The sequence below is a fragment of the Scaptodrosophila lebanonensis genome, unplaced genomic scaffold (assembly GCF_003285725.1).
Source record: "Scaptodrosophila lebanonensis strain 11010-0011.00,11010-0021.00 unplaced genomic scaffold, SlebRS2 tig00000092-arrow-pilon, whole genome shotgun sequence".
Taxonomy (NCBI): domain Eukaryota; kingdom Metazoa; phylum Arthropoda; class Insecta; order Diptera; family Drosophilidae; genus Scaptodrosophila; species Scaptodrosophila lebanonensis.
In genome coordinates, this window is record NW_022060566.1 from 807,055 (window position 1) to 816,787 (window position 9,733).

At 39.9% G+C, this 9,733-nt stretch overlaps 1 protein-coding gene across 1 annotated transcript; it reads right to left on the reverse strand.

Moving 5' to 3' along the window:
- Positions 1-7,946: 7,946 nt before the first annotated feature.
- Positions 7,947-9,207, reverse strand: LOC115627357. The gene is made up of 2 exons (XM_030523006.1): positions 9,156-9,207; positions 7,947-9,100 (listed from the first exon to the last, which is right to left on the reverse strand). The coding sequence occupies exons 1-2, from the start codon at positions 9,163-9,165 to the stop codon at positions 7,947-7,949; spliced, it is 1,164 nt and encodes a 387-aa protein (XP_030378866.1). The 5' UTR covers positions 9,166-9,207.
- Positions 9,208-9,733: the final 526 nt, after the last annotated feature.

Here is a 9,733-nt window from a genome sequence, read left to right on the forward strand (position 1 = left end):
ACGATGACGACGATGACGACAATGACGATGACGACGACGACGGTGAGTGCTGCCTGCTTCTTTCCTTGGTTTCATGCATTATGGATGGGGTCGGTAGCTGGCAGTGGCGACTGAGCTATCCGACTTATGTGGCTTGGCTTGGGGTTGCTTTGTTGCGGACAACAACAACAACAGCAACAAGAGCAACAACAACAATAACATGAAGCGACAAAGCCAACAAGTTCAGCTCACAAGTGTGCTACAAATGTTGAATGGCTCTTTAAGTTGGGCCGTCAACTCTGGCCGAGATTGCTCGCCAATCTGAAAAGAAAGCACGCATTTTTATCTTCAATCATGAATATTTCAAATCAACTTTGAATCGATTTGGAGCCTTCTAAATTATTCTCAATGCTACAGCAACTTGAAGCTATAACTGTGTATAGTGTTTCGTCTAATACTTGTAGTGTTTGTAATGCTCGTCCCTAGTCTACTGCGAAATAGGGAAGCTATAACGGCAAATTAGCTGCGACTATCTATGAACAAAAGATTAAACAGAAGATAAAGCTCTCAATTAAACATGAAATCAAATATTAGTGTACAAATTTTAACAGTCGTAGGAATCCATACTATGCACTATTCGATACTCTATTGACAGCTTTTAACCAGACCTGTAATGAGCTACTTAAGCTTTAATTAGAGATGATGGAGCTGGAAAATTCTCCTTTAGAAGACATATAATATCCAGCTATGCAGCATCATTCCGACTACTTAACTAGATATATTAAGTCGATGATGCTGGAATATCATCTGGAGAATTCTCCTGAAGATAATCTATGGTATCCAGCAAGGCAGTTCTCAAATAGATAGTGTATTGGTGGCTTTTATTCGTACCTGTAATGAGCTACTTAAGCTCTAATTAAAGACGACGACTCTGGATAATTCTCCTTTAGATGACCTATGATAATGGACTGCTTAATATCTAGCTTGAGATGTTGATGCTAGAGTCGGTGATGCTGGAATATCATCTGGAGGATCCTCTTTAAGATTACCTATGGTATATATTCAGTTAGGCAGTACTCAAATATATAGAGTACTGGGAGCTTTTATGAACTACTTAAGCTTCAACAACAGATAATGATGTTAAAATATCATCTGGAGAATTCCCTTTAAGATAACCTATGATATCCAGCTAGACAGTACTCAAATATATAGAGTATTGAGAGCTTTTGTCAAGGACTACTTAAGCTCCACCAAGAGATGATGATGCTGGAATGTCATCTGGAGAATTGTCATTAATAATGACCGGTGCTGTAGAGCATAGAGTCTTAACAGCACTTTTATGCTTTAACTAGAGAGAATGATGCTGAAATTTAAGTCAGCATTTCATCTGGAGAATTCTCTTTGAGGTGATACAACATAACAATATTTTTTTCAATTCTCCAAATAAAAAATTTTCACTGCAGAATTTTCACACAATTTCAATTGCAGTATAGGAAAAAATATTAAGATTCCAGATATAAAAATATATACGTTTCTTCGCAGTTAACTAAAAGTGTCTCAAGAGAATGATCTACTGCGAGGAGAATGAGGGATTGTCTTTCACATTAACATACGAGTATATGAGAGCTGGAGCTCATCAAGATATAATACAAATTCGATAAATAGGTTAAGTAATAATGTGAGTACTGAGCAGAGCTCGGTATAGGAATACTTAAGAAATTTTTCGAACTTAAACAAGAGCGTAAAACGCATTCCATTCAGTTTAAAATAATGGAATTGAAATAACATCCGTGTATGTAACTAAACATCCTATCATTCCTATCAGGAACTCATTTTCCCCCGAGTTGTTTTTGCAAAAATTCAACCCACAATTGGGTTAATTTCACATTCAAATTTTTATGTTAAAAAAACAATTTGTTAGTTTGGAAATGGTTCGATTTTAATCCATTCGTAAGCAACGTGAGGGGAGTACAGTGGGAGTAATGTTTCAACTACTCTATCTTTTACGATCACACAAAAATACATTTGCTTTCTAGGTAACCTCACTGCTGGTAGATAGCGGCATAAATATACATGGGTTGTGGGAGGGAAGAACCACGTTTAATTTGGTGGTGCCTGTTGAGGTCATTTAAGCAAAGGAACTCGAATTGTAATTGTTTCAAAAACACTCGCAGCCCATATGTATGTATGTATGTATGTAGTGATAGTGTATTCGTGGAATGCAATGCATGTGTATGTATGATTTGCAGTTTGGGGCACACCTCTGGTCAGGGCATGCTCCAATTTCTCGAATAGAACCCCCCCACGTCCCAGTTACCATCCCGGCCAGGCCATTCAAATTGAAATGCCGACAATCCAATGCCATTTATAGAGTTAACATGCGACTAGCAACAGAAACAGAAATAGAAACAGCAGTTGGCAACAGAAACTGGTAAGAGCAGCAACAATAATATCTATATCGTTGTGCACATTTTGGCAATGTGGCAACGTTGTTGGCAGCACTAAATCAATGTTGGTCTTGTGCATTGTACGATCTCCTCGGTCTCCCCCTAGCCGGCACATCGTCAGCGATTGCCAACGACTACCGTCGGCTATTGCCGGTGGCAAAGGCCGTCAATTTTGTTACCAAACCAAAAATTTTGCAACGCAAACCGAAACGAAATGTAATTGACGCGCGCTGCTTAGCTCACCTCTCACCTCTGCCCATTGCCCTCCCCACTCCACTCCACTCCATTCCAATAGAGGAGCAACAGCAACAGCAACACCCACATCCATGGCTGTCCCTGCTATCATCATTTAAACGTTGATTGTCGGTTTGTGGCACAGAGCGCCGTCGAGGGAACCTCCAACCTCCAGCCTCCAGTCTACAGCCTCGAGCCTGGAGCCTCCACCAACCTGCTGCAACGCCATCCCCTATTGTGAACGCGGGTGTCGTTTTGGTTGCGGCTTGGCTTTGGCTTTGGCTTGGACGGACGTCGCGACGTGTCGGACATCGGACGTCGGATGGATGGTTGTAGATGGTTGTAGCGCAGCCTCGCTCCGAAATTACATTGGAAACGTACTCGTACGTATCGAATAATGCGGCAAATTGAAATATGTTGAAAATTCATTGGCATGCCATGCCATGCCCGTGCCTTCTGATGGCCTCCAGAATTGGATTGGAATTTCAGAATGCAAATGCAAATGCTAATTAGTTGGTGTCATAGGCTGATCAACTGGATTATGAAAGGGGCCTTTCTGTTCCAACTGACGAACATGCATACATACAAGTATATACCCGTCTATGTAGGAGAGCATATCGCACGAAACAGATGCAACAAACTCCACAGAAAACTCAAAAAAATGTCAAAATTATGAGTGGAGCTTGCCACTAAAAGCTACATTTTACTTGTCTCCCATCTCACAGACCTTAGTATGAATAGTCTGTTTTATAGTTGTGAACGGCTATAGGTAGATTTCTTCCACAGAACTGAAGAACCAACAAAAGTGAGTAAAAGTACAAATTAGCTTACACTCTTCATTCATCTTAATTGGCTAAGATTATTATTTAAATGTTTTAATACAAATGAAATATTTAGCTCTTTATTTGTTCAGGTCCTTTTGTCGCCTCTGATAATGATCTGCTGTGAAGGGAAGTTGCTATTAGACATGACTGTAGCTTCGACTTTCAACTGATTTTTAAGTAGATTGTTAATTTTAATAGATAAGCCAAAATAAAGTCGAGCCATCCAACCCAACCCAACCCAACCACTTCTCTTTTTTGTCCGTAAAAAGACAACTTTAAAATACTCGTAAAGTTTCTTAAAGCATCAAATCTAATTCATAAATTATAATTCTATTACAACTCCTCAATATCTTCATTAATTCATCCATTCACTTCTGTAAATAGCTCAATTAATATAAATTCATTATAATACTGATATAATTCATATTGTTTGTTAAGTTAAGCTTAAGGCTACGTCGCTACAACGTAGAATAACAAAGCTTATCTGTAATTTTATTTCTTTAAATAAATAAATAATAAAAACAGTTCATCAAAGAGGCAAGTGCAAAGTTTTTCTGATCATATTAAAAAGACAGTAAAACTCTCTCTTTATCCAGACACCCCATTTAGGCGGAGACTTTTTCCAAAACACGTTCTGTGAACTAAATATTTCAGTTTCCCCTTAAGCGGACGGCAAGTATCCAGCCAAGAGAGTTTTTGCTCTATAAACCGTATAAACTCCTAAGCGTTTCTTCATTAAGAAAAATGAAATTAAATGAAAATATTCATCTCCATCGAAAGTGTTTCAAACATCTTAGGCTAGAAGAGCAAGTTCTTTCAATTTGTTTGTTTGATATTTGAGCTTTCTCCACATTATATTCTACAAGTATTGCCAAAGGCAGAATATTATGTGTTTCTCCAAGTATTGCCAATTGACGAAGTGCCTTTCTATTGCTTAAAAGGTTAGTAAGAACTATTTTATACTGAACAGTTGGTTAGTATTTTGTACAATAAGATGGGACTTAAATTGTGATACATTAAGTATATTAAATGACGAAGGTGGGGTTATATTACGAGGAATACTTGGGTTATTAGTCATAAAAATTGATGGAGGGAGAATATTAAATTGATTAATTAAAAATATTAAATTGATTAATTTTTGCTGATTAATTTTTCCTTCTAGAAAAAAGAAGTGAAAAAATAAAGCACCATAGTTTTTACAACAAAATATATTTTTGTTCCAGAGACTTATTTCGCGCACGTAACAATATGTTTACCAATTTATATAAAAATGTTGACTTTATTTGAAGCGGTAAAGGGTTAGTTTTTGCATAATATCTATTAAGTTTTTATGGTCGAAAAAATCAGCATAACTACCTTAGATATCATAGGACTCTATTTGTACTTGTATATTCTGATAAATTACGTATGTAGAGTTTATATTTTAATACGAACCACATTAAATACATACAAATAAATAGTATCCTAATTTGTGAGGTAAATAGTAATACCGCATTCTGATTGGAATGGGATGTTCGAATTATCAAGTGTTTAATTAAATTTATTTATATTTATATCATGAGACAAAAATATAAGTACACGTACAAGAAATCGATGCATTGTGCCTGGCTCGGAGTGGAATTATTTTTGTGGAATAAACCAGATGGGCTGTTAGGTAAGGGGGACGTGCTTTAGCTGTAAATTGCAGCATTATGTAGATCAAAGCCATGTCATGTTCCAACTTCAAATACGCCTCGCAAATGCCTCTAGGTGGTTGGCACTGGCATGTGCTTTGTGTTGCCTTTTTCCTTAATTAATGATACACCTTCGGACGCACAGGCCCACTGAGCAGTTGTTGCAACGCCTGGCGATGCAGGCTACCCTCGGGGGAGCGGCAGCGGCCAAATGACTGACCAACTGCGCCTAAAACAACCCCTTAAAGTAACAACAACAACAACAACAAGAGCAGCAGCAACGGGAAGCCAATGAACAACACCCCCGCGGCTTATTTAATGCTTCAGCGCCTTTTTAAGGTGAGGAGAAACAACAGCAACAGCAATAACAACAACAACAATGATAAATACGAGTTGGCAACAGGAACAAAGCTACAACTGTCAAAGGGTCACACGGAAGTTCTTTAAAATGTAATTAAATTTTATGAACTTACATAAATAAAGACATCCAAATGCCTCGGAATCGTTATGCAGACAACACGGTCTGCGGGAAACCTCTCGCTTTTGGCTCGAACTGTGTGTCGGACGGAGTCCTTTGTTGGTCATCGCCATCAAAACTGGCAGTCAGACAGCCGGCCAGCCAGCTAGCCAGGCCATTCGTCATGCAACGACTAACGACCAAATTAAATGCATACCTGTGAAATGAATGCAAGCCGAAATGGAATTGTGCGAGCAGGTTCTAAGGCGCAAAGGACTCGACAGTGTGGTGCCCAGGACAATGGTCGAGAAATAAACGAGAATGCATTCATTCTCTAGCTATGTGGAGAAATGCAGGGAAATTCAATTTATTAAGCTAGATGCTCAAACAAGTCTCGTGTACGAGGATTTCATTTGGAACTGTTATTGTGAAGGAACTAAAAACTCATTAAAGCTAAGATTTTTAATTATGCTCGCCACCCACCATCAAGAGTCCAGTTTTTATTTACAAGAAAGTCACAAAGAAGTCCGTTAACAGTGCAGGTACAGTGTAATCAAAATGTCATTCTTAAGCGATCCGTTTCCATTTTGTTGTGGCACATCTGCAAGAATGCATCATTGCATGCTGGATTGTTAATTATTCGTTCCATTCCAAAGGTTCCATCTTTCTTGCTTGTATGAATAGTTGAATGAGAGATGAAGCATCGCCTTACATTATTGCATTCCATTCCGTTCCATTCCAAACGTTCTGTTGCCCTCATGCTTGAATGAACAGTTTCGTGATTGATGAAGCATCGTCTTCAGCCTTCATTTTGCTTCCCTTCTGCTTACAAAATGATTGTTGTGCGTCTACTCACCCCATAGACATGCAAATTATTCTTTTGTTCAAGTAATAATGGATAGTGGAACATAATAAGTGAACAAAAAAACACAATAAACGCCCATTTCCCTTTTTAAATATTTCTTTTGTTTAGGTGTGTATTATGTCTCTATAAGATGAGTGAACAAGAAAGACAATTGAAATTTTTCGAAAATTATAAATTAAAAATGCTATTTAGTATATATTCCAGAAAAGTAGATAAATGCTATTTATAAATATAGAAACACACCTATTGCTGATATTTTAAAAAGCATCACTAGCTGGACCTGCCTGCTTCCTGATTGTGGTGATTGATTTCTTTAGCGTAACGTTTCAGAATATTTTTAAAATCGTTCGAGTGCATCTTATGTTTATAGCGTATTTCTCAATCCTCTGCGCTTTACGTTTTTTGTGTTTTAATAGAGCCTTATTTTGTCAGCAACCCCCATTCAATTGCTCGTCCTCAGGTTTAGAACGTACAGTGGAGCTCAAATGATTCGGGCATACTATAATTGATATAGGGTTTTAACTTTCAGTTAAGTGTAGCAAGTTTTTTGAGGAGGTCAGAGAAAGTAATAAGTATATTTGAATATAAGCGATGATCAATTTCAAGCACCGGTCAAGGCAAGCTTTTCGAGCTGGTCTGAGAAATTATTAAGCTAGTCTCTAAACTTCTGCACATCTAAATTCCATTCAACATCTTTGTAGGAAGTTGCAACCAACTCTCATCTGCACTGGTCTGTTCTGTGAAAACTTTCAAGGTGAAACAAATTTTAAATATCTACTATTTCTCAAAAAAATCAATAATTAAAACGAACTTACTGATTGCGTTTTGATCTTAAAAATTGTTTTGATTTTTCATCTCTTTTTTCAACAAACTTAAGCTGCCATATTGGTAGTAGCATAATTGTATTTTTTCAAAAAAAAAAAAAAAAAAACTATTTTCAAAAAAGACTAGAAGTGTTTCAAAAAGAGTTTTAAATGTGATATGGTGCGGCACAACTGTTTCATTGAACACAACGATAGGTTTATCTCTTCAAATTTAAACACAACTGCTCGCTATTTGTTCGATGGTGCAGTTTTGTGAAACGCCGCTGGCGCCGGGACCGGGGCTGGTGCTGGCGTTGCGCGTTCGGCGTCGACATCGTTGCCCCACAAGGTCAAAGTAATTACAAGTAAACAAAGTTAGAGGCAAGCCAAGCAGCAAGTTGTTGCCGTTTCGCTGTGCTGTGTCAGCAAAAGAAACTGCGACAGGTGTCCAGGTAAAGCAGCTTGGCCCGCGCGTACTTGAGTGGTATGAGGAAATTGGGGTCCGCTGCAGGGAAACCTTATAAAGACACGCGCTCTTTTGAGACTGAGGGGGCAGGCAACAACAAATGGGGGGCAGATATGTCCATTTGCTTGATTATTATATTATGTAAGTGTGTCTGTGTGTGTGTAGTACAAAAAAAAATAAAAGTGAAGAAAAATGTAATTAAGGTCGAGACCTGCCAATGGCCGACAAGTTCTCCAGTCGCCGTTTCTCGCGCTCCTGCCTCTTGCGTGCCTTGTGCTCCCGCCAGAGACGCTCCATGAGACGCTGACCCTGTTTCAGCTGGATGCAGGCATGCACCATCAGTTCCAGCTGCTGATGCTCCTGCTGGCGTCGCGCTATATATTCGCGTCGCTGCTCCTTTTCCGCCTCCTGCAGCTGCTCCTCCCTGGTCAGCTGACGCTGCGGCTGGGCGTGCCTCTTTGTGGAGTCGCCGGGAGGTCGACGCGAGGATTCGCGGCTCTGGCGCAAGCGTGTGGCACGCTTGGGCAGCACATAGTTGCGCCGGTTGGTGGGTGACCAGCGCAGTGCCTTTGATACTGCCGTCATGAGATCATCTTGCGATTGCTTGGCGGATTTGGCCTTCACTTTTTTTCTACTGGCCTTGAGCTCTTGTTTGCGCCACAAAGGCTCCGCTATCGCTGCGGGCAGAGTTTCAAAAAACAGATGCACATTCTGCGGCGTCACTAGCTTCGGCAGCTCTGGCGGGCTCGGATGATCTGAAAGATCTGGTGGCGCAACGACCTTCTTGTTTCTCATCGGTTGCTTCAGATACGGTTGCGGCTCACTTGGCGGCACTATGAACGAGGGCTGCACCTTCTCCTTCATTTTGCGTCCCAAAATGTCCAGCAGACCCATTTCCTGTGCCATCTGCAACACCTCCGAGGGCTTTAGCTCGCCGGCCTGCTGACTACATTGCCCCTCACACTTGCCACTGCCGCACAGCATGGCCTGCCGCTGATGCACACATTGTTTGCCATGCAGCTCGTCGAAGAAGTTGGATATTTGCACAATGTCCTCGTAGCTCTCGTTTATCAAATCCTTGACGCGCTGGTCCCGATTTATGGCCACTGTTCGCAGCGAAGACTTCAGAACCTTGAAATTGGCCAGCGCTTGCAGTTCATCGAAATCGCCTCGGTTGTTCGCCAGATTTGGCAGCTCGAGCTTGCTGACATCCTGGCCAACGGCCTCCATTAGCTGGCTCCAGATATCGCCATTGCGTAACTGGGCCAGCGACGTGTACTTTGTGTGGAGCAGCGAGTTGATCCAGTCCAGAATGAGCTGCGCATGCTCTGTCGAAATTCCACCATGCCAGACTGAGTACGCGAGTGTTTAGTGGGAAGTACTTAACTAGTGCGTAGCGCTACTTACATCGATACATGTCTGCTAATATAAAATTAAATCGTGTTCGTAATGTTGTGTTTTCAAAATGTTTGTTTCTATGTATGTTTGTGTGTTAGTCTTACAATAAAATTCGTTTTAATACACTCTACAATTTTGACACAATTGTCACAAGCTGCAAAGCTTAGTTTACAACATACTTGCTTCCAAATGTACTCAGTACTCGATGAACTACTCAGTTCTTTAGGAATTACGGTCAGTACGCACATCAAAAAGCGGAAATAAGTTTGCTTGTCGGGCGCTAATGTGATCTTTGTTTTGAAGCATTTCATATATAATTGTTACAAAAGGCATGGAAATAATATATATATATATTGGCATCGATACAATAATTGAGTATGTTTTAGGGATGCAAGCAAATTGTTTGCCAGGGCGACATGCGATAGAAGTGAAACTTAATGTTTGTATTGGAATATTGATTCAAGTTTATTTTTTTTTTTTATGATTGGTGAGGGGAGTCTTTATTCTTTATATTCATTAATGTGTAAAACAATTATATCCGTCTATGTTCTTTACTCTCCCGCCACTCTCTTTAAAGTGCCCCATCT